At 47.9% G+C, this 12,428-nt stretch overlaps 1 protein-coding gene across 5 annotated transcripts in view; it reads right to left on the bottom strand.

Annotated features, from left to right (window-relative positions):
• Positions 1–12,428, bottom strand: part of IGF1R (insulin like growth factor 1 receptor) — a 309,956-nt gene that overhangs the window by 239,054 nt on the left and 58,474 nt on the right. For 4 of the 5 annotated variants that reach the window (XM_028495214.2, XM_028495217.2, XM_024134498.3 and 1 more), the window contains one exon: positions 8,704–9,249. The exons of the other annotated variant lie outside the window; for it this stretch is intronic. In XM_028495214.2, coding sequence (XP_028351015.1) covers positions 8,704–9,249 — 546 coding nt within the window. The remainder of the gene's footprint in view (positions 1–8,703; positions 9,250–12,428) is intronic. 5 annotated transcript variants of the gene reach the window in all.

The raw sequence follows: 12,428 nt of genomic DNA, 5'->3' as shown, positions 1-12,428 counted from the left end.
TGCCTGCCTGCACCAGCTCCAGTAACCTCACAGCCTTCACCCGAGTCCCTTCATTAGGACTTGCAAAAACAAATGGGAGGCAGCTACACATGGGTCGGGTCTGTCTGCACAGTCTTAATGCAGAGTCCCCAAACACACTGCCTCTGTTCCCATCCCACGTGGATGCCGTGAAAAACGGCACAAAGAAAGGAAACAGGACCCGGTGGTTGCTTGTGACCACGGCGGAGAAACAAAAAGCGATTTCTGTCGGATAATGAGCTGAAATAGAAGTTGGGCTTCCGGGAGAGGGCCTGACATTCCTGCACAGCATTTTCCCACCCACCTGATCCCCTTGAATGGAAGGAAGATCTAAGGGAGGACAGAGAGACCCAGTGTTTGTTTCCTGCACTGGGGGTGAGAGGATGGAAATAAAACAAAACAGCCAAAGCAGGAGAAGAGGCTGGGTGGGAGAATAAAGTGGTATGCACGCGCACACGTGCACGCACACACACACAGTTAGTATTACCCAAAGAAGAGAATAAACAGGCACATGCTTCAGCAGGGAGCAGGCGGTTAGCTACCTTTACTCTGTGAGACCTGCAGTTGTCACAAATAAAAATGTACATCCTTGTTATCTTTACCCCAAATTGTGCCCACTCTAACCACTTTGCTGCTCTCTGCGAAAAACACATTTTAAAAAGATAATATTTAATGTTAGTATCAAACAAGAATCTTGTTGTTGATATTCTTAATTCTTCCCAACACCAAGCCTGCAAGCAGAATAAATTCATATGGTTTGATAACCAAATAAATAGAGTTTACATGTAACTATAGAGGCCACACTGGCATCCCGATATAGACATATGTACCTCACTGAATGTTCTTTAAAGATATGGCTTATCTGGACAGACAGCAATTTGAACAATTTGGATTAAACTAGCAAGAACCACTCCTACACTATGCCATGCTATTTATGATAATTGAATTTTTGCAATTTAGAAAAAGCAATAGAGAAAGACCATATAAGACATGGCAGTAAACATACATGGTCAATCCAGTTTAATGCTCAGAATTTTAAATAACCTCAGAACGCAGCTCTTAGGTGTTAAGTTTAATTTTTAAAAATAATAGCAGCTGCTACCATTTCCCAAGAACCTACTATGTGCTGTACCCTCTGTCCAGTGCTTTACAAATTCCAAACCTGCTCATTCCTGTTTCAGAGATGGAAGATGGGGCCTAGAAGCCTCACCCCAGCACCTGGGAACACAGAAGGCTAATGTATGGAATCCTCTCAATTCACAGACTGTTCTTTTTAATTATTTATTTATTTATTTATTTATATTATTTTTGGCTGTGCTGGGTCTTTTGTTTCTGCGCGAGGGCTTTCTCTAGTTGCGGCGAGCGGGGGCCACCCTTCATCGCGGTGCGCGGGCCTCTCGCTGTTGCGGCCTCTCTTGTTGTGGAGCACAAGTTCCAGACACGCAGGCTCAGTAGTTGTGGTGCACGGGCTTAGTTGCTCCCCGGCATGTGGGATCTTCCCAGACCAGGGCCCGAACCTGTGTCCCCTGCATTGGCAGGCAGATTCTCAACCACTGCGCCACCAGGGAAGCCTCACCATATGAGGTGAGGCTTTTTAAACCTTTGCCATAGGATGTCATTTGTCCATACTGGAATGTAGGTTTTTTTTTTTTTAAATCCTATTTTGTACAAAATAATATATTCTTGCAAATCTCCATCTTAAATACCATAATGGTCCACAGGGGAGACCCACACCTTCCAGGTGTGAGGCCACCTAAACATGCCTGAAGACCAGTCAAGTAGAGGGTGGCAGGCACGTGATGGTAGCTGCTGCCTCCACAATGTTGTCAGGGATGCATACGCTGGGAAAACCAAGAGTGAGGTCCTGGCCAGCAACAAGACACCCTGAGAACTGCAGAAGAGTGGCCATGCTGACCCTGAAGGAGCACAATCTTCCCTGGACACTCCTCCCTGCCTACACAGGCCCCAGAAGCCCCCATCACTCCCTGACCTGAGATGGCAGCTGTCTCCCCCGAGCTCTAAGAAGCGCTCAGCCCTCGCCTCCTCCTGCAGGGCAGCTCACACAGCTACGAGGGCTCTGCAGGGAGCTATTCCTCCAGAGACCGAGAAGACAGGTCTGTCAAGAACTAGACAAAACCCCAGCTCTCATGACAACGTCCAGCTCATACGTGTTAGCCAGTGGCAGAACCCAGAATGGTCTAGATTTTGGATTTCCACCTGGAGTTCCTTCTTCCACATAAAAGATCTGTACATGTCTTAAGTCCAGATTCCCAAGTTAGGCACAGTGATAAACAGATGCCTAATCTGTATCCTGTGTGTTGCAGACAGAGATTCCATCTCCTGCCCCCAGCGTTCCTGGAACATCTTGGCTGTCTCTTGCTTCCTCCAAGTCAGGGGGGCACTCCATCCCAGGATGGTGTCAGAGACCCCCACCTCATGCTGCCTGAGTCCTGGAGTCACACCATGTGCTAGAAGGAGGCGTGTTTCCAAGTCATGGCTCCCAGCTCCACTGTGAGCCAAACCTAAGTCCCAAACCACCCTATGCACTCAAGTTGAGCAACGCAGTCCAGGACAGGATTAGCCACGGGCCCACACGTTCCACGTCATCCCCACTCTAGCAGAGAATGTCACGCTGGCACACACACAAGGAAAGCAAGATAGAAATATTAACGCAACAAAAGAAAGAGGCTTTTTAGGAGTAGGAAGAAACCAGAATGGTCTTACAAGTAGGCTTAACTGATGAGATGGGAAGGGACTCCAGAATATTTTCCAAACACCTAGAATTGCAAAAATCACCCTAGGTGACTTATTCTGAAAGCTTTTTCATCTCTAAGATGAGATCCCTATTAAAAAACAAATTTCTGAAGGGAGTGCAGGAGAGTGACACCTTAATTAGGTCACACTTAGCCAAGAATGAAGCCTTTCAATGACAAGGCACGGGCACGAAGAGGCGGGGTCAGCTAAGAGGGTCCCGGGGACACAGGAGCACAAAGTGCCTCTCCATCTTGGTAACAGGGTCGCCAGTCAGGGAGAAGAGAATGCTACCTTCATGCGTGACTATAGAAGGCAGAGAAGTGAGGCCCAGGGGCATGTGACCCCCTTCTAAATAAAGAAACCCCCACACTGGGAGCAGCCGACCAGAGCAGGGGCCTTCCAGGGGGAGAGAGACCAGCTCCGAGCTACACACAGGCCGGAGCCCACTGGACGGTCTGCCCCTTCTTCCCGGATGCTCAGGCCTGTCTCTGCCCCACGCGGACACACAGGCCCCTACCCTGGTCCACAGTGGCAAGAGACTACACGGTATTTCACAGAGGGAAATCTCCCTCACAAGAAGCTTAAAAAAATTAAAAGAAAAAAAGAAGAAGAAGAATTAGCCAGAAGTGTTAGGATGAAATAATGCATGGGGTCTCAGGGCGGAGAAACTGTCTCCCCACCTCATCTCAATGCAGCAGGTGATTTACAAACACTTAAACAAGACCCCCACTTTTACCTGGCAGGCCTGACATATCAATCTGTAAGCAAATGAGGAAGGGGTGCAATTCCACCCCACCCACCAATACCACCCTGTGAGGAGTGTCCGACAAACAAAAACAGAAGAACATGTTTGGGGGGAAAACATGTAGAATTACCTTTTTTACACCACCTGCCTTCATTTGAAGTCCCTGACCCCATCAGTGAGACGGCAGTATAATGTGTTCCTTTTGTCAGTAAAGGGAGCCATTTCCTGCCTTGTCACTCGAAGGCTCCGCTCTGCTATCTTCCCGGTTTCTCATCTCGAAGGCAGTAGGAAATGCAACAAGCTCCGGGACAGCTGTTCCCAGTCAATGCCTTTTTAATTGCAGTAAGGCTGCACCACCAGCGAAGCCAACTTCCAACACGGCCAGGCTTGCAGGCTTGGTGGATTGCCTGGCAAAGACCAGGCCTGCTCACAGGCAACATAGTGATCCGAGTGGACCACAAGCTGTTCACCCTGACGGGTTAAAAAGTACCTGGAGACTAAGTTCAGCAGTAAGTTTTTGGATTTTTTTTTTTTTTTTTTTTGGTGAGGGGGGTGTAATACCTGAAATCAGGTACCAGAAAGCCCCAAGGCAAGAAAACACCACACACAGTTAGGCAACGCACTGGAGTACCTGGAGACTACGTACAGCAGTAAGTTTTTGGTTTTTTTTTTTTTTTTTTTTTGGTGAGGGGGGTGTAATACCTGAAATCAGGTACCAGAAAGCCCCAAGGCAAGAAAACACCACACACAGTTAGGCAACGCACTGGATGGGGAAAGAAGCACAGGTGCCCAGAGAAGGTTCACCCCGTTCCCTCCTTGGACGTGGCCAACCTCCGGCGAATAAATGAACAGCACCCTAGGCCAAGCTTCAACTTTCAAGATAGTTCCCACCCTTCTCCATCATCTTTGGCTTTGAATCATTCTGACCAGGGCAGGGGAGAGAAGAGCTCCCACCCATGGTTGACCCTCCCAGCCAGTTATGAGCTGGGGATGGTCTGGGTGACTCCCTGGGAGCAACGACCATGAAAATTACACAGGAAACATCCGCATTTCATAATCCTCGAGGCTTTTGGCTCGATGAGGACTGTTACTCCACACCCTTCTCTGCGCAAGGGGGAAAATGTATTTTCCTGACAATCAATCTTTCACAAAGCAGGTGAGTGCTCACCCCTGGGGGGACAGCCACGCTGACCAAGCGTTGGAAGATACGCCCAGAATTTCCTCAGCACCACAGGCAGGCTTCTCCTCCTCGGGAAGGGCTCACCGGAGTCCACAAAGCCATGCAGTCCTCCAGCAGCGGGCGGCCAGCTGGTCAGTGGGGGAGAACACCACCGCGGTCAAGGACCTGCAGGCACAAGGCCAGGTGCACAGCCTGCTTCATGGGGTTTCACAGGCTCCTCTACAGGATTTTAGGGACAGGAGCCTCTCGGTCAGCATGCGTGTGGGGAAGGTCACTGGGCTGAGACAGAGAGGCAGGAAGGCTGGGGAGAGGCCGTGTCACCGAACACGGGGAGAGCAGAGGAAGGCAGACTAGGGAAACATTTCAGATGGAAGGGGCTTGGTGTCCGGTTGGAGAAGGAAGCATCCAAATGGTATCCAAGTGTCTGACATGGGAGCTCGGAGAACAAGAACACTACCCATGGGAGTGGAAACAAGGAAAACCCTGGGCTATAAGTGAGGAGCCAAAGAAGACCACCAGATGCTGAAACGCCCACGGGGGGTCCAGTCATGACGGCAGACGGGGTCGAGAGCTCACACAGAGGTCAGAGCTGGAGATGGTATTTGGAAGCCAGATGCAGATGCGAGGATGTGGAAGCAGTGGGTGAGATATTCTGGGGGGACAGGACAGTGGAGAGAGGGTCCAGGATGTTACTCTGGAAAACAGCTATTAAAGACTGGACGAGGAGCCAGAAAAGAGACAGCTGCACAGGTAGGAGGAGAATCAGTGATGCTGGCAGGCAGGGATGAAGGAGTCAACGGTGTCGCATCTCAGGGGGCACCAGTTACACTTTCGTGGAAAGGAAAAATCCATACTCCGTTTTTCTAAGGGTCAATCACTTTCTAGGAATGAATAACTCAAGCCTGCATAAAACCACCACTCAAAATTGTAAGACAACAGAGAAATACAGAAGCGGGCAGAGAACCCACAGCGTAGTAATTTCCTTAAGGGGGCTGTAGACGAAGTTGCCTGCCACCGCAGAGTCAGGATCTACAGAGGGAGTTTAAAGGAGAGCATCAGGTGAAAACTGCCTATCAGCACTGCATAACTGAGTGTTTCTCCGTTTTGTCAAAAATGTCACACATATCCTTGACTGGACGTATCTCTGCAGATGCTCCCCCTCCGTCTGTAGCCAGCCCTGGGAAGAATAATGGAATGGGGTTCTTCTGTGCTTAATCGTTTTAATTGGCCATCTTAAGACTAATGTGGACCCCAAGGCAGACATTCTGTTTGGACTCAATGCCCTCCACCTGGCTCCTTGAATCGTCCCTAAGCACTCTGGCTGGAGAGCTGTGGAGCACCACAGCACTGCAGTGCTCTGCCAGAGAGATGATGCGGGCAAGAACCCAGGGCCTTTGACGGCATGCTCTAAAGCGGCATTCTCCAAAAGAATTAGAATGCGAACTACATCTGCAATTTCCAGTTTTCTAGGAGCCATATTAAAAAGTAAAAAGAAACAGGTGAAATTATAGGAATATATTTTCCTTCATCTCATATGTCTAAGGCATCATTTTTAACATGTAATCAATATACAAAATATTAAGGAAATATCTTACTTTCTTTCCCCCATACTACACTTGGAAATCCAGTATGTATTTTACACTTAAAAATATCTCAGTTCAGACAGGCCACAGTTCAAGTACTTGACAAGACATGGAGCTAGTGGCTACTGCACAGGACAGAGCAGGTCAGAAGGGAATCTATGCAAAGGGAAAGAGTTCTGATTCAACTAGAAAATCTCCAAGAAACCTGCCAACGCTTGAGTTTTCAGGACAAGCTGAAGGGAAGACAATTTCCCTGAATGCTGTTATTAATTTTAAATAAATACTCCATTGTGAAATCACAGAAAAACATCAGGAGGCCTGAGACACTGGCCTGGGAGAAGGCTGCAGGGTGTGGCCTTGGAGAAGAGGGTGTCTGGCCAGCAGGCCCATCAGCATCAGTTGTAGAAGCACCAAGGCCCAATTTCCATCTCCTGGTCCTTTCTCATGGAGCTCTTCCTCTTTCTCTTTCTAATCTTCCAACAGCCCTATGAGGAAGGCGAGGGGCTATCCCATTTTGCAGATGAAGAAACTGAGGGCCAGGCCAAGTTTAAATTACTTGCTCATTTCTAGTCACGGCTGCTAGACTTGGGCCCAGAACTCATGCCTCGCCCCTGCTCCAGGCTTTTTCAACAAGCAGCTGGCCAGAAACAGCCCAAAGTCCACAGTGAGACCTAAATAAATACCGACTGAATCACTGAACAAGTGCCCACCTAACGACTTTTTAAGTAACACCTCCCTTTTGTACAGACCTTACGAGTTTTCAAATCAGTTTTGCACACACACGTGATCACCACTAAGGAATAATATGGGGCTGCCCAATGGAACATTCTAAACATGTCCAACTACAGCCCAGAAGGGCTGGCTGGTCCAAGGTCACCCAGGCCTCTTATACCACATCCAACATCTTTCCACGACACATGACACCTCCTTTGATGATGGCTTTTTCTTTTAAAATAAAATTTTTAAATGTCAAGAATACTTGAAAATATTTTTTGTTGTTTTCTCAGAACTAGCAGGTAACCTAATAATAGGGTACTATTTTAATCAATCACAAATATGACTTTAGCACAATATTTCCCCCAACCTTAGCCAAAAGGGATTCTCCAAGTGGCCCAATGGTGTTCTCAGCTCTTCAAGGTCCTGGTTTCAGCCAGTGGGATCCCTCCCTTATTGAACCAGTGTTCACCTACCCGCTGATCCAATGACAGAGGGCAGGAAAGCGTGTGCTCTTCAAAGCAAGCATCCTTTCTCTGCTTCCACCCTGGCTGGCAGGGAACTGAAACAACGTTACCTGTGGGGTCTGGCCTTTGGTCTGTTTATTTTACACACATCACGGTTTAGGCAAGCCTACCAATTTGGGATTTCTTGGCTCTCCGTGACTAGCTACAGTACATGGGCTCCTTGGGTCTCTAACTGGGCCAACCATTAAACAGCTATTTATAGCTACCACACTGCCTTCCAACCAGTGAGGGGAACCCTCCTGGCCAACAGACCTAAACATTGCTGAAAGCAAGAAGACAAAGGCCCAGAGTCACATTTCAATAACCAACAACCCAGCGCTCAAGGTATCGATCACAATCAGGCAAGAGTTCAGTTATACTCAAAGGAAAATAAGCACATAGCAGATGAATAAACGAGAATCTTCCAAATACCACCACCTGACCCCCAAGACCAGTAAACATATTGCAAAGTTCTTTCACTAAGTGATTCACAAGATTTGCACAATTCTTCAAGAAAGAGGTAGAAAAGAAAGGAAGCAGAAGCCTGGGGTGTACAAATGAGCTCGCTGTATAGCTACCTGCAAGGTCGGCCTGAACCTGGGACTCCTGAAAACTGGTCCAGGGTTCCCCTGCCCCCACTGCCTTGGCTATGCTCCATCATAAACCAGGACGCCCAAGCACTGTAACGTCATCATTAAGGACCAAGGACGGGGTGTGGGTCACCACTTTCACCGGATGTGAATTAGCCTTTACCTTTCCTTTATTCCACAATATTCCAGGGGTACTCACGCTAAGGAAGCCCTGCGTTACCAAAAAACATCCTTTCACGCAAAGGATGGAAGAGCTGATACATATGCAGCCTCTGACTGCCAGGGCTTAGGCACTTTCAAGCACACCAGGTCACCCTTCTCATCAGAAATTCAAAGCAGAAGTTCCTCAAGCCTCTAGCTCAGGAGTGCGGTGATGGTTTCTAGTGTGTGACTGGAATGGTCTGACAGCAGCCAGGATGGCCTGCAGCCAGGCCACAGTCCTGCACCTACCAGTTCCCAGATGCAAAAGGAAGCCCCTCAAGACCCCACATCCTAATTGCAGTACAGCCGTACCCACCCGTCAGAACCGCGCATTCAGAAGAGGAGGGAGGGCGGGGGAGGGGGGGGTGTAGAGAGAAGCAGGAGGGCAGCCACGGTCATATCCTCATCTTACTTTTCTGACAGCGGTTCGTGGTCCAGCAGCGGTAGTTGTACTCGTTGTTGATGGTCGTCTTCTCGCACAGCGGCTTCTCCTCCATCGTCCCCGGGCACAGGTCCCCACACTCCTTTGGGGGCTTATTCCCCACGATGTAGTTATTGGACACGGCATCCAGGATTAGGGACCAGTCCACCGTGGAGAGGTAGCAGAGGTCAGCATTCTTCTCGATCCGGATGGCCCCACGGGTAATGTTTCGCAGGTTGTAGAGCCCAATATCCTTGAGGTTGGTCATCTCGAAGATGACCAGGGCGTAATTGTAGAAGAGCTTCCAGCCACGGATGACTGTGAGATTGGGGAAGAGGTCGCCGAGGCTCTCGAGGCCGGCCACGCGGAACAGCAGCAGGTACTCAGTGATGACCGTGAGCTTGGGGAAGCGGTAGCTGCGGTAGTCCTCAGCCTTGGAAATGAGCAGGATGTGGAGGTAGCCCTCGATCACCGTGCAGTTCTCCAGTCGCTTCAGCTGCTGGTAGTCGTTGCGGATGTCGATGCCTGGCCCACAGACTGCAGGGAGACAAGAGGGGAGGGTGGGACAGGTCTCAGTTACAAGGAGACCACTTTTTAAAAACTATTTCCCAACCCACAACATGACCAGTTTCCAGGAAACCTGTATTATTATTAAAGAAATAAGACCCCATTCTTTACTGCTGACTGCCTTAGGAGTGGCTGCAGGTGGGCTATCTGGGGAGCTCAGCAGCCAGCTGTCCTTTGGGAAGTGCCCAGTCTGGGCCAGATGCCATGCAACACGCTCACTGCCGTGTGAGATGCCATCCCCATCCCACCGATGTGCAAACCACAGCTTAAAGCCCAGGGCCGCACAGGAGCACAGGGGAGGGCCAAGGTTGCAACCCAGGCCTGACTGCACCGCTGCCAGGCCGCACATTCCCCACCCCTGCTGCAGAGCGCCAGTGCCCTGCACCTGAACACACAGCTCAGCAGCCAAGGGACAACAACTCACTCCTGCAGCCAGCCTCAAGGACACCATGCAGTATACACTGGAGAACAGTCACTGTGACCTGGAAGGTAGGGACCCCAGGAAGCACGCTCCCATGTTTCCTACCACCATTTGACGTGGGCAGGTAGCCTTGGGCTCTCCCCAACACTGCATGAGTGTAGACAGAAAGGCTAACTTAGCAGCAAGATAAGAATATGTGATTTATATGAATAAAAGAGGTATCCAATTCCAACTTTAATAAAGTGTTTTCTTAATCAAGAAAGTATGCTTCCTGCAGAAAGGTTAGGTAACAGATAGCTAAAAGATAGTAAAAATCATCAGTAATCCCAACATCCAAAGATATCACTACCTATGCCAATTATCCTTTCTCTATAATTTAAGGTAAAGGAAATCGGACAATAATATAATGTTTTCAAACATACTTCCTTCATTTCATATGAACGTTTTACCAAGTCATTGTCTTTCTACATCATCATTTTAAGAAGGAGACAGTAATTCTAGGATATGAATATGCACCGTGAATTCTTTTGTTTTTAAATCAATCCCCTATTGTTGGATATTTAGGTTATCTCCATATTTTCACATCATAAACAACACTGCAGTGGACATTCTCTGCAGATATTCAAAACTATTTTCTTAGGATAAATCCCTAGAAGTAGAATTGCTGGGCCAAGGCATTTGCAGATTTTAAAGGCTTTTGATAAAACAGCCTCAATACTGGAAACTTTTTTTTTTTTTTTTAATTCTAGACATACACACAAAGAAAAACCCTTGGTTACTATCCTCTCTTAAAACTTAATAATTCCCAAACCTTCCATTACAGCTTCTCAAAGTGACGTTTTCTGATTGATGTAATTTGTTAATTTGTGAAGCACCCAACATGCATGGCACTGCAGGAGATGCAAAGAAACCTCAGAGGAGGCTCGTGGTGGAGGCAGGAGCTGAGACCTGTGAAAAACAACTGTAAGGCGAAGCAGGAGGTGGTTGGTGTGTGCACACTGCAGGCCCGCTCTAGATTTGAGTGGAACTAAGCAAGGCAGACGGGAGTAGCCTTGGAGCTTCCTGCAGAGAGATGGTCCTTTCTATCACAGCACCAAGCGGCACTGCACACACACCAGCTCCTGAGGGATAGGTGGGATTTAAAACTGGGTATAACATTCCAGAGGCCAGAGAAAAGGCAGAACAAGATACACTCAAGCAAGCAGCCAATCTGATGGCCAGGGGTGAAGAGGAGAGCAGAAGTGAGTCCAGCAGAGCTCAAGTCATAAAGGATCACAGGTGGGGACGGGTACGTTCATCTCAGGAACGTGGCCCCTCTCAAGACTCTTGGGTGAGAGAGAAGGCTAAGCAAGGTTTTTTTTGGTTTTTTTTTTTTTTTTTTTTTTTTTTGGAGAAGTAATCTGGTGATCGAGTGCAAGACAGAATCAAAGCGGAGTAGATGCGGGAAAAGGGAAGAGAGTCCAGTGGGGGTTACAGCCACAGGCGGAAACTGCACAGAGGCAGTGGGAGAGGGGCAAGTGGGGAGACCCCGGGCTGAGAAGCAGGCAACGTGTGAGAACCTAGAACTGGAAACTTCATTTGGCCTAATTTCCTCCTTTTACTGATGAGAAAATGAAGCCTCTCAGACAGAGAAGAGCACAGAAGAAACAAGCACTCTGAGAACATCCACAGTCAGCCAAGAGGTTGTGCTGGAAACTCTGGATGCATCAGTGTGCTGCAATTCCTGGGATGCTCTCAACAGTACCTCACATTATGTAATCCCATCACCAGCTGGAAGGTGAGGAATTCGATTTGAGGAGTCAAGTAGTTCACATAAGGTCACATACACAACACACCAGCCCCTTCACAGCCAAACTTGACAAGCTCTCTCAGAGATCTCCATCTCAAAGCGAAGACACAGCTCCACTCAATGACCAGCAAGCTACAGTGCTGGACACCCTATACCAAACAACTAGCAAGACAGGAACACAACCCCACCCATTAGCAGAGAGGCTGCCTAAAATCATAATAAGTTCATAGACACCCCAAAACACACCACCGGCCACGGTCCTGCCCACCAGAAAGACAAGATCCAGCCTCATCCACGAGAACACAGGCACCAGTCTCCTCCACCAGGAAGCCTACACAACCCACTGAACCAACCTTACCCACTGGGAGCAGACACCAAAAACAATGGGAACTATGAACCTGCAGCCTGCAGAAAGGAAACCACAAACACAGTAAGTTAAGCAAAATGAGAAGACAGAGAAATACACAGCAGATGAAGGAGAAAGGTTAAAAACTCACCAGACAAAACAAATGAGAAGGAAATAGGCAGTCTATCTGAAAAAGAATTCAGAGTAATGATAGTAAAGGTGATCCAAAATCTTGGAAATAGAATGGAGAAAATACAAGAAATGTTTAGCAAGGACTAAAAAGAACTGAGGACAGTCTCAGAGACCTCTGGGACAACATTAAACAAACCAACATTCGAATTATAGGGGTCCCAGAAGAGGAAGAGAAAAAGAAAGCGACTAAGAAAATATTTGAAGAGACTATAGCTGAAAACATCCCTAATATGGGAAAGGAAATAGTCAATCAAGTACAGGAAGCACAGAGAGTCCCATACAGGATAAATCCAAGGAGAAACACGCCAAGACACATATTAATCAAACTATCAAAAATTAAATACAAAGAAAACATATTAAAAGCAGCAAGGGAAAAACAACAAATAACACACAAGGGAATC

The sequence above is a fragment of the Physeter macrocephalus genome, chromosome 11 (genome assembly GCF_002837175.3).
Source record: "Physeter macrocephalus isolate SW-GA chromosome 11, ASM283717v5, whole genome shotgun sequence".
Lineage (NCBI taxonomy): Eukaryota > Metazoa > Chordata > Mammalia > Artiodactyla > Physeteridae > Physeter > Physeter macrocephalus.
The sequence above is the reverse complement of the archived record's forward strand: the minus strand, read 5'-3'. Positions and strand labels throughout refer to the sequence as shown.